The following is a 21412-nucleotide window of genomic DNA, read 5'->3' as shown; positions in this document are numbered from 1 at the left end:
CTTGGTATTGTGCTGTTTTTTCTAGGTGTAACTCAGAATTAAGGCAAGAATATTCCTGCTATTTGCTTTTATTTTTGCTATTTTTTCTTTTTTCTTCCTTTTCCCTTTCTTTTTTCTTTTTTTGCCATTCTTTTTCCTTCCCCTTATATGTGAGTGACCCAACCATGAGGGATGCAGGCAGGGCCACTATAATGAAACATCCAAGGGCTGCAGAGGCCCAGGAGGCGGTCCCTTTTCTAGGGGTGCATCAGAGATTGGTGTCCCATGCCCTCAGGTCAGATCCGGCTCCTCTGTTTTTCAACAGGACATAAATAAAGAATGCTATTTATATTTTTAAAATAGTTTTTAAAAAACAATATTTTTGACACATGAAAATGATATAAAGTTTAAATTTCAAGGTCAGGGTCTGGAGCAATGACTCAGCAGTAAAGAGCACATGCTGCTCTTTGCAGAGGACTCGGGTTTAGCTGCCAGCACCCACATGGCTCACAACCATGTCTAACTTCAGTTCCACAGGATCCGACACCCTCTTCTGGCCTCCACTGGCAATGCGTGCACTGTGGTGTGCAGGCAAAACACCCATATACATAAAATACAAATAAAATTTATAACTAATCGAGAAAAGATTTTTGCAAACTTCAGTGTCTGCATGTAAAGTTTTCCAGAACTCCAACCCCGTTCACTTGCTGCCAATGACACTTTTGAGCCACAAGCTGAGTGGAGTCCTTGCAGCAGAGATCCTGGGCCTGCAGAGAGCCTCTGGGCTTTTATGGTGAAAGGGTCTCCCATAAGAGGGTGGTTTTAGGCCTTTGATCCAAGAAGGGTTGTGCTGTAGCGTTATCTCGGGGTTGTTTCACGCCTGAAGATGCTAATACCCTCTTCTCCTCTAAGCACAAATTGGCCCACCAGAGGTTGTCCTGAAAATGGGCGAGAAGTCCATCTCCATTGTCCTGACGGCACCGGAGAAGTGGAAAATAAATCCCGAAGATGACCCTGTCTCTATGCAACAGATATACTCCACTCTGAAGTACAACGTGTCTGTGTATAACACTAAATCGAGAATGGTGAGCCCTGCCGGGGATGGGGTCTGTCCTCTGGGCTTCCCTTTCTATGCCCAACCATGGGCAATTCTGGTGTTTCAGTTCTCTTCCGAGAAGGTGATAGCTGATACTATTCAGAAGAGATATTGTACAAGATAAAATGAGAGCTGAAGATAGTTCTGGCCTTTCCCTGCGGATGCGCACTGCTAAGGGTGTGTGACGTCACAATCGGAGTGTAGAGCACTAGGACATTTCACCTAGGGGAAGTTTCTTTACTGACACATCATTTCTCAGCCACTTTCCAGGGATTATAGATATATGAATATATAATATGCTATATAATGTATACACCCACATATTTATATATACATGAGCAAGAAGGCAGGACAAAGTTAAGCAAGAACTCTACCTTAAGGATGAGTCCACTTCTAACTATGTTCTGTTCAACTAAATGAAAATATATTTTTGAAACTATGCTGAAAAAATAAAAACTTATAATGACAGGAAGGATCTGGTGATATCTTGGCCCTTCCCTTCTTCCTCGAGCTGTCCTGGGAAGGTCCTGGAATCTTTGGCTTTGGCTCTAATCTCCATTTGCACTTCCCTGCTCCAGTGGTACATCACCAACAGCACACTGGAGTTCACCTGGCTGGAGCCGAGCACTCAGTACTGCATCCATGTGGAGTGTTTTGTCCCAGGGCTCCCTCGCGTCCCTCTACCTTCTCAGAAGCGATGCTTCAGTACTTTGGAAGGTAAGCTGTAAGAGAGTTTATCTAGTTTCAGGAAAGAAAGCTGATAAAACAAAAAGTACAACAGTTTAGATAGAGTCTTAACAAATATATGTCTATGAATATCAGGTTTGAAACAGTGGTAAAATTCTCTAATTGCATTGAACTGTCTGGGGCTCTGCCATTGAGCTTGGTCACTATTAAAGAGGGTTGTCACAACATCTGAAAACTGTCAGCAGGCCCAGGAGTCCATTGGCATCTGTCCTCCCTAATTCACATTTCTCCTACCTTGAGAAACAGAATTAAGAACTTTTACATGGACTGAGTGATGGTGGCCCATGTCTTTAATCCCAGCACTTGGGAGGGAGAGGCAGGAGGATCTCTATGAGTTCAAGGCCAGCCTGATCTACAAGAGCTAGTTCCAGGACAGGCTCCAAAAGCTACAGAGAAACCCTGTCTTGATACCCCACCCCCTTCAAAAAAAAAACTTCCATATATGTCATTTTTTTCTTCTATCCAGCCATAGTCCCTCTAACCAAGGCTCTGAGAACACCCAAAAACTATATAGTAAGAAGCAAAGTGTTGTCCTGTGAACACTTGCAAACACCACTGCTTTGCTCCCGCTTGGACATGACCTATCACTTTCAGCCACAGGCAGATGTGGAATCATCAGAATCACTCTCCTACAATTGCTTCTCTCTGCCTCCTTCTTGGTTTTTCCGAGCAAGGCTCCCAAGGAACTGTAGTCTTGGGTGCTTCTTTTAAGAGACCTGGAGTTATGAGCCTTGTGTTTGTTTAATAAGCCTGCCTTACAGAGAGAACTTCAACTCAAACCTGACAATAGAAAAAAAGATAGACCCTCAACTTCGTCTGCCTCATCAGATGGTTTTCATCCGTTATAATCCTGACCCTCCCCTCTAACAAATGCTCACAACCTCTTTCAGGTTCTGGTTCTTTCCCCATCCCTGAGAGCCCACATCCCTTAGCCAGTCACACACACAACTTTAATCCCAGCATTTAGGCGGCAGAGGCAGGTAAAACTCTAAGTTTGAGGTCAGCCTGGTCTATAGATCAAGTTCCAGGACAGCCAGAGCTACACAGATAAACCCTGTCTTGAAGAATAGAGAGAAAGAGTCCCCAGGCCAAGGCTCAGTACCGCTGTGCTCCACCTCCACCCCTGTTGCTTTCCTTTTCCCTTTCCCTTTTACCTGGGAGCCTCACTTCACCATGCCATCTCTTTAGCAAGAAAGGCTGCTCTACCCGAATATACAAATAGAACTCAAATGCCAAGCAAGCAGGAGAGGAACACAAAGCAGGCTGGAGGTATCAGTTTTGTGTCTGGAATAAGTGCTGTGTTTCCTAAGAGTTTGATCAGTGCCAATAATAGGTCATTTACCTATCATCCAATGGAGCTCACTTACTCAATGGGCAGAGCTAAGGCAACTAAATACAGCTCACCCAACATCTTCTCTGTAAGAACGTGGAACCCATTTCCTCGCCAGTGCAGTAAAAGAAACAGATCCAGGCATAGCATATCTAGTATTGAAGTTTCTCATAATACCCCACCAAGTCAATGACTGAACACACCTTCCAAGACACTGCTTTCTTTATTTAAAAAAAAATCAATTTTATCTCTTTAGGGACTATGCTTTGAAAAAAAATCTCTGCTCCAGAAATTTCTCAACTAAACCCCCGAAGTGAAAACAAAATGTAGCAGGTTTATTGTAGCAAATGTGCTATGGCATACTAAGCGCCAGAAATTGTCATGATCGTCTTAGGCAGGATAAGCCCGGTCTCACAGTGAGATCAGGGACTGTGCTGAGGGCCGAGCTGCCATCTAAGCAGAACAGGTCCCAGCTGAAGCAGGACAAGTATCCGACAACCTCAGCGTTTGCATCACAGCCTTGGCACATTCCTGTGTAAGCAGACGAGCACTCTCTCTGCGGACTGTGGAGTCGGTAAAGGAGACTTCAAGGGATGCCCACGATGGATTTTCCCTCTGGTGTGGTTGCTCACTCCCCATCACAATCATCATACACACATCTGTTTCCTGTCTGAGAATGGCAGTCAGTGGGAAAAATGCTATGCTCTTTTCTTTCCGTCAGACAGCATCCAGCACCCACAGGGATGAAAATGTTCCTATGACACACTGGCTGATCTTATTAGTATATAAAGGATGTCTAGGGTTTCGTGGTTTGTGTTAAGTTTGCAAGGTCTGTGTGTGTGTGTGTTTGTGTGCATGCACTTGTGTGTTTCTAAAGCACTTTAGAATTCTCCAGAGAAACAGAACCAACAGGATATATAGACACAAGAGAGCTATTAAGGAGTCAGCTCTTGTCATTGTGTAAGCTGGAAAGCACAGAATCTTTGGAGCAGGCATCAGTCTGAGGACCCTAGGGACCACTGGCATTGGAGTTCATTCCCAAATGCCACGTGGTAGCAGAATTCCCTCTTCTTCAGGCTCATTGGTCTCTGTCTCTTAAGAGCATCACTTGAGTAGACGAGACTTTTCTACATTGTAGAGAACAATTTTCTTTGCCCTAAATCTACTCATTAAAATGCTAAATCTCATCTACAAACATCTAAAGAAACATCTGGAATGGTGTTTAGCAAGCGTCCATGGCCTACACCCGTTGACATATAAAGTTAACCAGCACAGCTTCCAAGGAGTCCCCATGAGCTTCACAAAGGTGCCAGACACAATGGAGCCTGCCTCAGCTGTGTGGTCTGGTCAGCCGTGAGCCAGGGTGTTCCTCTTCAAACTCTTCACTCAACCTTTTCATTATTGGACAGACTTCTCGCTCATCACAGGCCCACAGGGTAGCAAGGTTGAGAGGGAGTCATCAACGTTCCACGATTACCCCTAAGCTTTAGCCTACCCAGAAGGACTAGCCCACCAGCACAAAATGAATCTGCTAGCCACCGTATGAAGATGCCATATATTCATGTCATCTACTGAATATATGCAGAGGACTTGAGACCCGCAAGTAGCATGGAAGAGGTTGAGATCTTTTGTTTTAACTAAAATATTTTAAGTTTTATTTTGAGACTTTTATGCATAAACACTGTATTTCCGTAATTTAACCCCTCCTTCTTCCCCTCCAGTACTCCTTCTGTGTCCTACCTCACTGCTTCTCAAATTCATGACCTCATCTTCTCACGTTATTCATCCCCACCCCCTGCCACTCTCTTACACAGACACATAAATACAACCTACCGAGTCAGTTTAGTGTCCTTTCTGTGTATACATGTTTAGGGCTGGCCACTTGGGAACAGATAAGCTACCAGGGTCCTTGTCCCTGAAGAAGAGTGAATGTCTCTCTCTCTCTCTCAGCCAACCATGAATTGCCTGTAGCTCTTTATCTATGTAACATGTAGCATATATCTTATAACATGTCTCCATCCACGTTGCCATGTCAACTGTCCTGTTTAAGTGGTAGACAGACACATTTTTTTTTTTTTTTTAGATTTCATGGGTGTAGCTTTCCCGTCATGCATAGAAGACACTATTCCATAGGAGACATCCTGCATCCTGATTCTCTGGCTCTTACAATTGTCCCACCCCCACTTCAAAATGTTCCCTGAGCCTTAAGTGTGATGGTCAGTTGGGTATATGGATCAGTTGGGTTTGAGCACTCCACAGTGACTTGCTATCTGCATTTTGTCCAGTTGTGGGCTTCTGCAATGGTCTTTGCTAAGAAAACAAGCTTATTTGATGAGGGAAGGATTGGAGCTGCACTTACCTTTTGGTATAAGGATACAGGGGCATATCTAGAATGCATTTAGAAAATAATGATTTAGGAAAATGGGAGCAGTAGGTTCTCCTCTAGGGTCCATGACCTCATTAGCCATAAGTAGTTGGCTGGGTTTATAGTACCAGGCATGAATTCCCTCCAATTGAGCCAATGTTGGGTCAAGTTAGGTGGTTGTTGGTTACTCTCAGGATGGAAGAGCCACTATTGCACCCTTGAGTATATGATGTCATGCTGATTATTGTTGAGGTCTGCAGGCTTTACAGTAGGGTAGGACTATTGATTGTTTTTCTCTCTTGACAGCTTGTGTTGTACCATTAAAGATTGAGAACTGGTTCTCATGAATGAGGCTAACATGTCAAAAAGAGTTTGATCTCTTCAGTTTCTGTATCCAAAGTGTGTAGTATCTTCAGCAATAGGATCTTACCTTCACATTCTGGGAAGCAACCAAGGGCAAGGGCAGTAGTCTACAATGTTTGAGGAGTTTCTTGGACTCCTCTGACTAACCAAAAGGGAGGTTTCCCATGTCTGGCACTTGGAATTTAATTAAAGAGGTTGTTGCTTCTTAGTTTGAAGAGCTGTGAATTCCTAGGCTGACAGACCTATGGGTTTTCACATACATGAGCCAGGATCAATGTCAGAGCATTAAAAAAGATTTTGGAATGCCCAATGACTTATATTAGTTATGCAGACTTAATATAAAGACATGGGTGAGTTTTGTCGGTGCCTTGAGACCTTCATTGTCAGAGAGATGGCAAATTTTGAGACCCCTTACAGCATTAGCTGAAGCTTCTTGGCGTCTAGATGAGAAACACAACTGTTCTGTCCTGATCCGTGACTTTTCTTTAACAGATCGAATGTCAGCATTGAAGTCTAAAGTCATCTTCTGGTATGTCTTGCCCACGTCTGTCATCGTCTTTCTTCTCTCTGTGATTGGCTACTCAGTTTACCGTTACATTCACGCTGGCAAAGAAAAGCACCCATCGAATTTGGTGAGTGCTTGGCACGGTGCAAGACTGTTCTGACAACAGAAAGAGAGAAGAGGAGGGTCAGAATAGATACAGTTTCACATCAGAGCCAAGTGGCTTAAGTGGATGGTGAATTCTAAAACATTCTGAGCTGAGCATAGCTGAGTAAGAGAGTCCTTCCATAGCGTGTATGCCATCCTGGGTGATACCCCCTGCACCCCAAAACCCTACAAAAAGCAGCTTTTGTATTGAATTCACTCACAGATATACCAACACTAAACCCTCCTCAGGTTTGAAACACTTTTATAATTAATAAGCGGTTGAGATAAGGCTGTGGAATAAATGGATCATTTAAGTCATGATCTCTCTGTCATTCTCCAAGTTCAAGACTCTTACACACAACGTGTGAAGGTTAAACAAAAGAAAACAAGCTTTTGAGGACTCCTGGGGTAGAAGGAAGCCCTGAAATCTTTAGTGTGTGGGGGGAGATCCATTTTCATATTCAAGGCCATGAAAGTAAGAGCTGGGACACTTACTACGGGCAGAGAAATTAGCAGAGCAAGGGAAGGCAGATGGCATGCTGGGAAAGCTTGTCATATGACCAGCCTATCATGTCCTCCCTGAGCAGCCACACTGGAGAGCCAACACCGGGCTGTGTAGCGGGAGTATTTGGTGTTGTTCTCAATGCTGAGCTTTATTTAGTCTTCGGGGAATTTTCAGTAAGGTTCTGAGCTGCAATGCTTTGATCACCATTTTGTTTTAGATCTTCTAGAAAATAAAAGCAACTTGTCCTAGTAAAGCAAACGCAGCTAAGACGCTGTCCAGGGGAGAAAAGATGACAGTCCCAAAGAGGAGAATGGGCCATAGGGATAGGGATTCGGAATGTGGACTCTAAACACACTTAGGAAGCGCATGGCCAGGGCTTGAGCATACACTGCAAGAGGAAGCAAGATGAAGAAACAAATGAGATGTTATGGGACCATCTGGTGAAAAGGACCCAATGGGCTCAGTAGTTAAATGAAAGCATGTCACGGGGTGACAGGAAGATTGGACCTTGTCACTAAGGCTTCTCTCAATAACAGGCGCCTTCCATGTACCCCAAAGCAGAACAAAAATTATGTCTGTGTTGCTCGGGATGGAGCTAGGGCCTTGCACTTGCAGACAGTGTTTTGTCTTTTAGCTATATCTCCAAACAATTCTTTATCTTTTCTTTTGAGACAAGGTCTGACTAAATCACTTCAGATGGCTTTTCCTCTCTTAGCCTCCAGAGTAACTGGGGTTATTGGGGCCTTATTGATTTTCTTTATTCTTGTATATTCTTGACATGATTTAGACTTTTTTTAAAATCTCCCATAAACCAGCAGATGATTGCTTTTGTTTTCTTTTTCTAGCACAATTTGAACATTATATTCCCGTGTCCACTCCTTTCTGGTGTTGTAATAGAGTGCTTTGACTAAATCAATTTCTTGAGAAAAGGAGTTTGTTTCAGCCCATAGTTCCAAATTACAGTGTAGACAAAGGCTGCCTTGTTCGTTTCCAGCTACCCAGACCCAAAGTAATCACACAGAACTTTATTGATTGCAATCCTGCTTGGCCTACTAGCTCAGCCTTCTTATTAGCTAACTCTTACATCTTGAATTAACGCATTTCTATTAACTTATGTATCACCATGAGGCTCGAGGTTTACCAGTAAGGTTCTCTCCAGCATCTGTCTCCTTTTGCAGCTACGCGGCGTCTCTCTGATTCTGCCTTCTTTCTCCCCATCTCTGCTTGGAATTCCCACCTTACCTTATTCTGTGCTGTCACAGGCCCAAAACAGATTCTTTATAAACCACTGGCAATAAAACATATTTAAAGCATACAATTGGAAATCCCACATCATTACAGCCCATCATGGGGAATGGGGGGAAGGTGGTGGGAGCTTGAAGCAGAATATCACAGAGAACAATGATTTAATGCCTCCAAAGCCCAGCAAAGATGCTGACCATGTTCAGGGTCCTCCCACTTCAGCTTCATTCAGGAAATCTTTCACAGGCTTGCCCACAGACCAACCTAATCCAAACATGGACTCATTGAGTTTCTCCCCTGCTACGGACCGGCTCAAGGGAGCCACTCAGACAGTAAGGGAATCAGGGCGAAGGCACAGGAGAAATCAGGATACGGCGAGGAAAAGTGGCACACAGACACTCTCAATGTTTTTGAGACATGCTGTTGCGATTTACTTACTTCAGTGCAGGATTATATATTATTACAAAACAAAGGACTTGGCAAAGGCATACATCATCAGATCATAAAATAGAAAAGAACGGCATAAAACAGTTTTTCAAAGAGAATCTTTAAAGATGCTTTGGCATGAGTACAAGGACTTTTGCTTTCTTACATTTGTAAAGTTACCCCTTCTTTTTTCTTGTTATTAGAGAGACCATTGTTCTTGAGTTAGCCCAACTTTATCAGCTTGTACCAGGTGGCTGACTTGGGCTCAGCTAAGTGACCTTGTGTGTCTGGGTGAGAAAGAAGAAGGCTACTATCTTCCTGGAAAACTTTCTGAGACTCATTTTGTACCATTAATCTCAACTCCTTTCCCTTCCCGACTCTCAGGGTCAGATGCTATAATTAGCCTAGGTTTTCTGGCCATAAGGAAGGCTGCATAGGCTTCTTGTTAAGTTGTACATAAATGCCTAATGCTGTTTCCCTGTAGAAGGCTTCTAAGGTTTTTTCTGCTAAGATTAACTCCTTTTATTCCACATCATCAAGGAATCGTCCTAATGATGATTTTGGCAATTCTCAGAACTGGCCACTTTTTTAAGGCTTTAATTAATAGTGGAGCAGAATCCAAAAATGTCCTCAGCAGTCTTGTTTATATCCACAACTGCCTGGAATAGTCTGATCTGTTAGCAATATGTAAAGATCACAAAGAACACACAGACGAGGGAAAAGACACACATATGGCTCCAAGGACAGCCAAGTCGAGTAAGTACTAATGGCGACTCAGGTAGCATTACACCACAACTGGTTGCCAAGGGACCGCCTGGAACACACAGCTCCTTGAAGCACCAATCCCAATCCTGCCGGCAATATTTGCCCATCCAGTCAGCATTTCTGCTACACTGGCGAGACAGCCGTGGATGTAGCACTCCCCAGGTGATTTTGTACTGTCAAGGCAACAATAGAAACATCATACTCCCTTCCTGTATCCTACGTTTATGCCTGTGTACTTTTCATATTCACACTTTATCCCGGAAAGGGCTAGGGATCTGGGCAGCCCCAGCTTACTAACGACAAACAGAACACACCTCACCCGCCTTACTCATCAACAGTCTTCATCTAGCAGAGTTTCCAATCTTAAAGAATCGAGAAGATTCTAGAACTTGATTGACTCACCAGCAGCCGCTTTTTCAGTCACCCCCCACCCCCACCCCGCGAACCTCACACCGGATATTCACCAGTGATGCAGTTCACTTTCGGTTGCGTTTTTGTGGGTGGAGTGAAGTTTTCTCTATAGGCCGAGCCTAATTCTCTCCCCTGAGTTATTCAGAGAGGATCTCACACTATCCAGCAGATACAACTATTCCGGAAGTTGTAGCTGGCAGCTGTTTGTAACCTCTCTCTGAAGTGAAAAGGTGAAGTTCCTTCTCTTCTCTCTGCAGGTTTTGATTTACGGAAATGAAATTGAAAGGTTCTTTGAACCTACTGAAACAATTACGCTCAGTTTTATCGCCCTCAATGTGTTGGATGATTCTAAACGTTCTCAAAAGGATATGAGACGCAGTGATAGTTCCAGCCTGAATGACCTTGAGCTCTGTGGGAGCCGGGAGCCCCATCTGGAGGAGGTGGAGGGACCACACTTGGGATACTCTTCGTATTTGATGGACAATGTCTATGGTGTTGAGCGAGGCGACAGAAATGCTTGCCTAATCCAGCGTGAATGGCTTAGTGGCACCATGCCCACACCGGAGGCAGACACGAAGCCCGAATACAGTGTCCCAACTGATTTCTACAGGGAGGCCAAAGACCACCAGTTCTGCGGGCAGGAAGAGGCATCCAGCACAGGGAAGTTACCTGAGCTACAGGCAGCTTTAGCAAACGTAGGTCCACCTCTTGAAGACCTACGTCACCTGGGACAGGAGCATCCTGGCTCAGAAGAGGGGCCAGGGGAAGAGTCATCTACCACACTGGTGGACTGGGACCCTCACACTGGCAGGCTGTGCATCCCTACTTTACCTAGCTTTGGCCAGGAGCCTGTGGAATACCGACGTTACGAGAGAGACCGGCTCGCAGAGGGTGGCCTTTTGTCTAGATTCTATGAGAGCCAGGCACCTGACAAGCCAGAGGACGAGCATAAAAACTATTTCGTGCAATTTATGGAGGAATGGGGGTTGAGTGTACGAATGGAAAGCTAACCCCAGACTTTCTGTTGACTGACTTCTTAAGTGATGGGATATGTGCCTGTCAGCAAATGAATGAACCAAGTCAGGGGGTGAACCGCGGAAATGAATAGGTCAACCTGTCTGTGTTCAGTTTCCCCAGCATTAGACATGACTGTCTTCTTTCTCTTTATGCACTTAGTCAGTCCTGACGCCTCCAGATGGCTGACTTCTATGGGACCATCTTCCCAATCCACAGCAAATCCTGGAGTACAAGGAACTTTCTGGAATGCAGAGCCCTGAGCTTTAATGTGGACAGAGTAAGCATTTCCAGGTTGGATGGGGAGTGTGTACCATGGTCAAGGTTTCCTATTTTCTAGCAAGAATGCCTGTGCAGTTATTTTCTGAATTTTTACCATATGTGTTAAACTATCCGAATGTTTCATAAAATTCGCTTATTTTATAAACACCCCTTCCCTATAATCTGTTGATTGTGTGAATGTTAGGACGCCCCAGAATGCGCACGTGCCACGAAGTGGATGGAGAGTGTTAACATATAAAGGGCATAGCTCACTGCGCAACCACGATGACCCGTGCTCAGAACGAGTCAGTCAGGCCAGCCTTCATGCTTCTGTCTTCCGTAAGAGGCAGTGTTTGTCAGCTTTTGAGCAGTTTTGGAGTGTGAGCTAAATGACTGTTCTTTTGTAGTCAGGATAACACCCTCTCAGTAATTTAGTGGGGCCCTGTGTTGCCTAAAAGATCTGTCACACTTTTTTAATAGAATGCCACATTTGTTTGGGGGGAGATGTATTGTTGGAAATACATTTAAGTAACTGTAAAAGGTCCCACACCTGAAGTGCTCAATCACTACAGAAGCAGTCAAGACTGGCAAGCCTCTTAGGGAGATGTATGAATGAATATTACCTCACTACATAATAGTAAAATCCGCAGTAAGTAAACACGGGGCATAGGAAAGCAAGTTAAATGACTATGTGAGGAAGAGTTTATTAAGGTTTGACATGGTTCACTATGGGAGCTGAAGTACATCATAAAACACCTTCCTGGTAATTCCAGTAACTACTCCCATCTTCTTTCCCATTTAATTAAATTCTACATCACACTACATTAAACACGACAGAATCTATAAAACGATTGATGTTTCCATGTTTTAGACCTACAGGAATATCAATGTTTTATGTTTTTGTTTAATTATGAACTCTGCCCACTGAGCATCTTTCAGGAAGACAGATATCATCCTATTTCCTTAGTCATATGTTTGGCAGAGGCAGACAGCTCTGGTAGGAGAGATGGATTCTGGGGTCATGGTCTTTTGCAATTATCCACAAATCCAAACAGTTTCTGATTTAATGGTTTAATTTAGAGCATAATCATATTAATCAGAGTGTTCTGTTCTTCTCAGTCTTTGTAGAAATGATTCTGGTGGCTCGGAAGAGCAGATTTATGCTGCAAACTGGAAATGAAGTTCAGGAATAGAAAAGACTAGGTTGTTTTGAAGAATCAAAAGGAAAATAATTGATGATAGTTTGCCTTATTAATTTCATTCACGAAATATTTATTTGTTTATGAAGTGCCTACTACATCCTTCAATGTCCTCATCTGTCAAGTACAAATAAAAACTTCCTTATCATTGTTTTAAGGGGGGAAAGAGCTAGGCTGCAGGGGACACTTAGAGCAGGGCAGTGTGTGCAGTGGCAGCTATGGCATCATCTTTATTCTCTGCCGAGTTGTGTGCTCAGCATCAGACCCAGGAGCTATCTTGACACGAGGATGATGCAAATGTCTGCCTCGTCTAACTTGGTTTTTCTCACCTGGAAGCACAGTAGTGACTTGCTTCCTTCTCTGCGCTGCCACTGAAATCATCCCGTGTTGAAACACATTTTCTGCCTTTTAAAGAGGAACCTAATTCTGGATTGTCTTGCTCTCTCTTGCCATTCTGAGTGTATCAGAAGCATTCAGCATTTCAGTATCTTGAAACATGTGAGCATACACACAGAGGAAGACAGAGATAGGAAGAATCCCTGGCTTAGGATTCATCTTAGATTTTTCAACTTGCTCATTGGATCAAAGGTCTATGCATTCTGTAGAAACTGCACCCCTTCAATTCCGAAAGTTGATTGTTCTCTTATCTGGTGATATGCCGTTGTTTCTGCTAATGCTGGAAAGTCACAGCTCCCAATCAGCCCTGTGGTCACAAAGGGGCAATAGCTCTGTGGTAGACTGAGTTGCCATGGTAGTTGGATTAGCGATGCTAAAATCTGAGTATCTCTTCAGGTCCATATGTCGAAAGGTTGGTCCCCAAGGCTGTGCTATTAAAAACTATGGGCCTCAAGTGGGTGGGGCTTAGTATAGGGATTTAGGACATTGGGGATATACCCTTAAAGGGAATTGTGAGACCTAGATCTCCCAGTCTTTGTTTCCTGGTTTGTGCTGCGAACACTGGTTTCCTTGTGCATGCTTGACTTAGTATGCGACCCTCAAAGAGGCCACATCCAAGAGGCTGTTCATTTGCTAGCTCAAACCAATGGAATTGTAAGCCAAAGATCAGCATTTCTTTACTTTTTGAGTAGCACGTGCCCAGTCTATTATTGTGACTACGTGAAACTAGTACAGCATATTAAATTCATTTCTCAAGTTATATTTTCAGCCTATGATGAATTAATTAGTGAAATCATCTCACTAATTCAAACAAGACTCTGGCATATTTCTTGTAAGGGAGAGGGTCACTACGTCCCAGATGTGGGAGGCAACTGTCATGTATCCTTTCTTCTGTGGTCAGACCCCAGCACCTCCTCTGCATCTTCATGGGTATCTATCCCAGTGGAGGAAGTATGGCTGTGAAGCATCAGGGTTCTTGACCAATGCTGTTCAGCTATTGAGCTTACCACTGGTGATCACTCAAGTCCAGGGGGTTACATACGGCTTCCACATTAGATTTCTCTTACTCATAAAGGCATTTGTCACTGAATCTGTACCCATTGCCCATAATTCCTAAACAACTGGTAGACACATCACAATGTCACCGCTGGAGCTGGAGAGACGGCTCAATGGTCAGAGTACTGTATGTTCTCGTTCAATTCCCAGGACCCCCATGACTGCTCACAACCATTTGTAGCTCCAGTTTCAGGGTGTCAGATGCCCTCTTCCATCTACAAGCCCCGGGCATGCATATGGTACACAGACAGACAGGCAGGCACATCACCCAGACACTTAAGAAATAAAATAAATATTATTAACAAAAGACAGGCAATCCCACCACTGAGAAGTGAGTGACACCAAATGTGCTATCTTGTCCATGGGCTGAGAGTGTGCAAAGGGAACTTGTCTCCCTGGAACAGGAGGAAGAGCTGATGCTCTGGGCTGTGCTTACCTCAGGGAAATCAGTATAGCAAGGCAAAGCTCTTTGTACAGCCCAGAGCGCAAGGCTACCCAGTGTGATAAACATAACGAGAGCATTAAACAGGGAGCTGATCATCTTGGCTGGGGGCATTGGGTCATAAATCATGTTCTCTCTGGCCCACACATTAAAACCCCCGCATCTTCCAGATGAATCCAAGCTAAATTATCTAGAGATTGTTTTCTCTTTTTCCCTCTTTGGTTCCTCACTTTACATCAGCCACAATCTACAGTTGTTTTTCAAAGATTTTTTTTAAAGTGCCTATAATTTATATTAATAGTATGGCTGTGGGTATTTTAATAGTTTTTATTTTTATTGTAGAAAATTCATTAAGATACATACAGATAGATAGACAGACACACACACACACACACACAGAGATAGATAGATCATAGACCAACTAGAAATGGAAATAGTTTTAGTTACTTGTAATTAAATCCCGCACAGATTTAACCACTGTAAGTGTATTAGGGCAGAGAAACTGTTCTCAGTTGGGGACCATTGGCAATGTCTGGAGACTTTGATTTTGGTTTTGATTTTTGAGTCTCGCGATGCAGCCCAAGTTTACCTGGGACTAGGTTTAGAACCTAAGAAGCTGTTAGGACATGTGGGCTCAAGCGGTTCTCCTACCACACGCTCCCTGAGTGACTGGCTCTAGAGGCATGCACCATCACACCTGCCCTGGAGAGGGCGGCATCTCTGCTGCTGGAGACAGAAGCTGGGAATACTACAAATGTCCTATTCTGCACAACGAAGCCCCTATAACAAAGAATGACCCAGCCTAAATTAGTCCTTCTGAAGACCTTCCCAGAGTCTTGCATGCATACACTCCCAAATGGAGATCATGTTGAATTATTCTGTTAACTTGGATCTTTCACACACACCCCCAAAAATCTAAAGAATTATTTTATTTTAACTAATAACTACACTTTGATGTATTGGTCTTATTTATGGCAGAATCAACAGCAGAGTGGGAATTATTTTTCTGAGCTTTAGTTATTTAACAGCAAAAATAGTGACCAAAAGTTGGAGATATTAAGAGTCCTTCAAGCCGTGCGTGATGACTATGCCTGTAATTCCAGCATCTGGAAGATGGAGATGGGAGAATTGGGAGTTCAGGGCTAGCCTTAGCTATGTGAATTTGAAGCCAGCCTTGACTATATGAAACCTTTTCTCAAAAAGACAGGGAAGGGAGTCTTTTATAGATTCCATAACGATTCAGTTTGGCCTGGCTGCAGCAATTCTGAGCTGTAACTGTTCACAGCTCACTGCAGTATCCCTGGAACATCCCTGGTTAGGTTTCCCACAGAGTTTGCCAAGACACTACAAAGAAGTCAAGCAATAATGTATCTGATGCTTTACTTTTCACTAGGACAAAAACATCTGACAGGAAGCAGCTTAACCCAAGAAGAATGTATCTTAGCCTACAGGTTCATGATGGAGGAGATATGGCACTGGGCCCTAACCACAGCGATAAGGACTGTGGGTGTGGTCTATTACAGCCCCACTAATCAGGAAACCTAGCAGATTATAATCCTTTAGCCCACTCCTACAACCCCATGTCTGCCTAACAGGGCTCCTGTTCAAAGGTTTCACAACTTCCCAAAGCAGCACCACGTGCATGAACATGTATGAGCCTTCTGGAGACATTTCACATTCAAATCATAACAAGTCGTATGTGGAATTTAATGATTAGACCCTGGTGCAACTTACACCTCGTATACCTCATGTCCTTGATACTAACTTCAGGACCTCGCTTCTGTCAGTAAGTCCCTAGTGGCTTACAATGTCTACCCTGTTCTGCCTGCCTCATTCCCCATGCTTTCAGGACCTTAGATCCTTTCTTATACACTGGGACCTGGCTGTTCTAGAACATATAGTGTGTGTGCTTTCAATATGACTGAGTCTCTAAAAAGCATTGCTTTTTGATGGTCTGTCATGTGACCTGATGACCATCAGATGCATCTTCACCTGTGGGCACTGATTTTGTTCCTCTACCACTCTTCTCAAAGAATGCCAACCCTCATCGCAGGTCTGTACAGCCATACCATTGCCTCCGTGCCTGGGCAGCTACAGGGTTTTGACACTAATTTTCTCATTGTAATATTTAGCAGATTTGCCCATTGTTTTCCATTCTGATTTTAATTCCAGGAAAATCCAGCTGAAGGTTCTTCACAAATGGTTTCCCACCTAATGGTTTCATTGTCGCGTCACATGACAGCTTCAGGTTAATATTTGGGTCGTTGGGGTGAGGCTCCTTCCAGCAAGAGATACATCTGCCTTTTGCTGTCTAAAGAAACATAGGAGTCATGTTCTGTTTATTCTGCCCTATGGATGGTTTTTTGTTTCTGGATCTGTCATCCTGGGAAAGGCAGTTCTCACAGGCTTCTCCTCATCAGGGGTAGCCATCTGGTTCATGTTCATGTTTCCATGCAGAGACCACGACAACAGATGGACACTGGCGGGGAGATGTATGACCAGCCATTTGCATCTCTGCAACTGGTTTCCCTGGGAACTAAGAACTAGACACAACTCTGAAGGGCCTTATATAACCGTGATAGATTACTCCTCATATATTCCCCAGTCTTTGGATGGGGATTGATGGATGTATTTAAATCTACTTACTCTGATTTAATATGTAGACATTTCAGGATATTTGATGTGAGAGGGGAAACATGAAGTTCATCTCAATCCCAGCCCCACAAAAAGGAGGTGTGAGGCTGACTCTCTAATTCACTGTTTTGCTTTTAAAGGATATAGTGGCAAAACTACAAATAAAAAAAAAAAGGTGAACCAATGAGTACTGCAATGTACATAGTCACAGTTTCCCCCTTTGGGATCAAAGGACAGAGTAGGAACTGGGGTGGTCATTAGAATTGTAAAAGTCTCCTATGGACAGAGTGTTCCTTTTATTATTTTTCTTCAAATTTAGTATGCTATACGAGCCCTTATATGTATATTTACTTTAGCAAGAATAGAACCCCAGAGTCCTTGGTATACTTTAATGGCATTCTCAGTGGCTCCATCGCTAGTTACTGCCTTCATGAAGTTGGTCAAGGCATTTGGAATGACAAGGCTATTACTTTCACGTGTGGACCAGAAACAAGTATGTTTATGGTCATGCCTTAGGTACCAAGTTTTTGACTAAGTCTAAACTTCTACACAAGAAAGAGTTGTGGATGGTTTGGTTAGTAGAGTTTCTGCTCTGAATAACTTGAACTAAGCTTCTAGGCTTTCCTAAAAACTGTAATTATTTAAAAAAGGAACATCTGAACCCTGCAGGAAATGAAGAAGACTATAATTCACACAAACTTGAAATTCAGGCCCCTCTTCAGTGCTCACAGGTATTGAAGGGTCTAACCTTGGTGTCTGTTAGTAGATTTTAGTGTGTAGAGAAGAAAGATGTCAAAATGTTTGGCCTTCACACTTCAGGGAACTGTCCTTGCCTGTGCTGTGGTGGCCTTGGTTACAAATGCTTAGTGATCGTTTTTAAATAGAATGACTTTGCTTTATTCTGTGTTTCATATTTCCTGGTAGCTTATTGTCACTGACTTTCAAAATAAAAGACTGCATAATTACAGACTCAAACAACACTGTCAAGCAGGCACATCTTTGACCCACATATAATAAAGAAATTTAGAAATTTTACCTTTGTAAAAACAGGAGAGAGTGAAAACAAAAACAGAAGGACACTGAAGACATTTGTGCAATCAGAAGTACAATTAAGTGTAAGTGAGGCTTTTATTGGCATTCAACTTCATCCTAGTCTAAAAAACTAGTAGTACTGTATTCCTTCTGAGCGTTACATCTTGGCAAGATTGCTAATCAACTAGAAAGCTATTTAAAGGAATCTGAAGTCTCAGATGTGCAGAGAAGGAGGAACGGAATCCAGGATTTGGTGATGTTCTGAAGGTGCCACAGGCAAAGACTCCCCAGTGAAGGGGACGTTAGACAATCTGGTGTCACAGAATGGAATTAGGACGCATAGCTAGGAGTTGCTAAAAAACGGAATTCATCTCAAGTCAGGAGTTACTCGCAGTAATTAAATGGCAATTCTTGATTCTTGACCACACAAGACTAAGTTTTCCATCGCTCGATAGATGACACATAGACTGGTTTATCCTGAAGCTTTGGAAGACAGAATCCCCCCATAAGGTAAAGGGTAAAAATACGTGGTCTCCAAAATACCTCCCACCTCTAAATATCTATTATAAAATATAAAAATAAAATTCCTGGAATAATTAGAATGATCCCTTTTTTTTCCCTTCTTTTTCTTCCAAGCAATTCAGTAGCCTGAAAGTGTGTTTCCCACAAACCACCAGGAACTTGTCCTTGGCCACGAGCCTACAAAGAGCCAAGTAATGCCTCTCCCTGCAGGTGACTCACGACAGTTCAGAAGTTTCTACTCAGGAGTCAGAACCAGACAGGCAGCCCTGAGCTCAGTCTTCCAAGAACTTACTTTGGCTCTTTGTCCTCATCTTTTCCTCCCTCTCCATCATTTCTCCTGCTTACCCATGTTCCTTCTTTTCCTCTCTTAAGGAAAATTTCAAGTTATTGAAAAAGGAAAAACTATTTAAATAGGCAAAGAATTCATCAAGGGCCTGTCTCCAAACTCTATACCAAGTCTAGACATTACAGGGACAATGCCACAATTCAAGGGTATGAACAAGTCATAGACTTTAAGCTGCCAGAAACTGCCTGTGTTCCCCCTCCATCTGAATAACAATTTATTCTTGGCTCATTGTCCAGAATACCCCAAAGCCAGCTATTATGGTTTGGATATGAAATGTTTCCCAAAATTGTTTACGTGTTGAAGGATTGGTCCCCAGATAGGGACAATGCTGGAAGGCAATTGGATCATGAGGGTACTAGCTTCATCAATGAGTTAATGCACTGAGTTCACACCAAATGAGCTACTGAGGAGGAAGAAGAGGAGCCCGGGTGGAAGACATAGGTCGTTGGAGGCATGCCTTTCAAGAGCTTATCTGGTCCTGACCGCTTGTCCCTCTGTCCCTGCTTTTCCACTTGGCATGAGGCGAGCAGATTTTCTTCACAATGTTTCTACCTCTTGTCAGACCCCAGCAATGTAGCCAGCCAATCACAAACGAACACCTCTGAAAGCACAAGCAAAAAAGAAATTCCTTCCTTAGAGTCTTTCTCTCAGGGACATTGTACTTAACTAGAATAAAGGCTTCTTTGCTGGAGTGTGGCTGCGTTGTTAAATACAGCTTGACTTCTAGCTCCATTTCCTACAGTACTCTGTGTCTTGAGTCTGATAATCACACTACTGGAATGTCTCAACAGGTTAAAAAAGAAAAACCATGAAATCAGAGTGAACGGCAATGGGAGGGGAGGAGTGGTTGTCCAGATCACCTATACCTTACCCAGTGCACAACAGCCAGGCCAAGCCTGTGATGGACAGGCAGGTACACTGGAAGCGCATGCAATGTTTAGCTGGGCAACAGCTATAAATAACTCCAAAACTATTTCAATATGTAATATGTCACGTGACTTCTGCAATGTCAACTTTATCAAGATAAGGACTTTTTTTTTACTTCTTTGTGGTTCCTGGGACAATGCTGTCTTTTCAATATAAAAATGATGAGGATTTTAATCGTTTCCCCACTATTACGTTTCCAATACCTAAAATAATACCTATGACATTGTAGCTACTCAGCCAAATAGCTGTAGCGGGCAATGTATAAATACATAAATCTTGAAATTGTATGAAATGATGTCAGTAAATAAAGCCACACAAATGTACTTGATTGAGCTTTGATAGACACCAGTTATTCAGTAGAAAGGGACAGTGTATATGCATTAGGTAGTGATGAACCAACTGGGCTTCTGCTGCCAAGAACACTCAGAATTTAAACAAAAGCCTTTCATGTGTTCATCAAATTTAATTTTACGTGGAAAGACTTCTCAAAAGAAAACCGCAGGAGAAAAACCTAACCAAGACGGTTTTGAGATCCACTATACAAAGCCCAATCCAGACAGGGGTTCACGAACAAGGGAAGGGTCAGGGGACATGTTCAGGTGCTGGCTTCCATGTGTGTGCTGGAGAGGATGTGAGAGAGATGCAGTCGGTCATAGTGAAGCAAGAGCAGCCAGCTGAGAGATGAAGCAGGGGACGGAGAGAGGGACAGTGTCAGTACCCGTGGGAAGTCACTGGGGAACTTTATACCAGAGACTGGCAGAATGTGATGAAGCTGATAAGGTCAACTGGACTTCAGAAGTGGACAAGCAAGCACCTTCAACTTTACAAAGATAGCATGGATTCATCAGAAGGCCAGAGAGGCCACCTGAGTGGCAGCCAAGACTACCTGGGTAGGAGAAAACTAACTTCTGTTTGCTGCCCTCTGACCTTCACATGTGCACTGTGCTAGGCATGCACTCACGTACATATCTCAAACACATGCGTGCACACATGCACCTACAATAAACAAGACACAATAAAATACTCTGAAGGATTATACAAAAAGAGTAAAATAAGTCATATGTTTGCCTTGGGAAATGTTTTTTTTTTTAATTTTTTTCTGTATTTGTTTTAACTTTCTGGAATTTGGGAACAAAGCGTGGTTTGCATCTGGGAAAGATACGCTTTGAGACATGTAAAGGGAGGACAAAGAAGGGCGATGCTGAGAGATGGCAGGGATCACAAGATTATCGAGGTAAGCCTGGCCCACTCCAGATAGGCCCAGAAAACCCAAAGGGAGGAACAACAAGAGACCCAACAGCCAAAATCAAGAGTCCACACCAGAGGAACTAATATGGAGAATCCAATAAAGACAATTTCACCACCAGCACCAACAAAGTCAGGGCACATTGAAGCCGGCAACATTGAGGCCGTGAGCGGAGCTGTGGTCAGAAAGAAACCGGGTCTAGCAAACTTACATTATAAAACAGATAAGGCAAATGCACAGAGACAAAAACTCTAAGATACCATGCAGCTATCTCCAGTAGCAAAAACCTAAAAGGAATTTGCATCTCCAATAGAAAAGATCAATTAAATCAATTCCGTTTCGCTGCAAAATTAGCCCAGCATTTGACTTAAGAAAAATAATCGCAATATGTTAAGTAGGAAAATGTTTCAAGGCAATGGGGCATATAATATATTATTTTATAAGTATATATGCATTTTT

General features: G+C 43.1%; 1 protein-coding gene across 1 annotated transcript in view; it reads left to right on the top strand.

Annotated features, from left to right (window-relative positions):
• Il20ra (interleukin 20 receptor subunit alpha) overlaps nt 1–11321 on the top strand; it is a 38678-nt gene extending 27357 nt beyond the window's left edge. Inside the window, exons 5-8 of the mRNA XM_048425377.3 lie at nt 892–1064; nt 1654–1792; nt 6373–6512; nt 10136–11321. Of these exons, the coding sequence (XP_048281334.3) occupies nt 892–1064; nt 1654–1792; nt 6373–6512; nt 10136–10888 (1205 nt within the window). The 3' untranslated portion in view covers nt 10889–11321. The remainder of the gene's footprint in view (nt 1–891; nt 1065–1653; nt 1793–6372; nt 6513–10135) is intronic.
• Nucleotides 11322–21412: the final 10091 nt, after the last annotated feature.

The sequence above is a fragment of the Myodes glareolus genome, chromosome 1, assembly GCF_982192425.1.
Source record: "Myodes glareolus chromosome 1, mMyoGla1.1, whole genome shotgun sequence".
NCBI classification, from domain to species: Eukaryota; Metazoa; Chordata; class Mammalia; order Rodentia; family Cricetidae; genus Myodes; species Myodes glareolus.
This window is presented reverse-complemented; position numbering and strand designations above follow the sequence as displayed.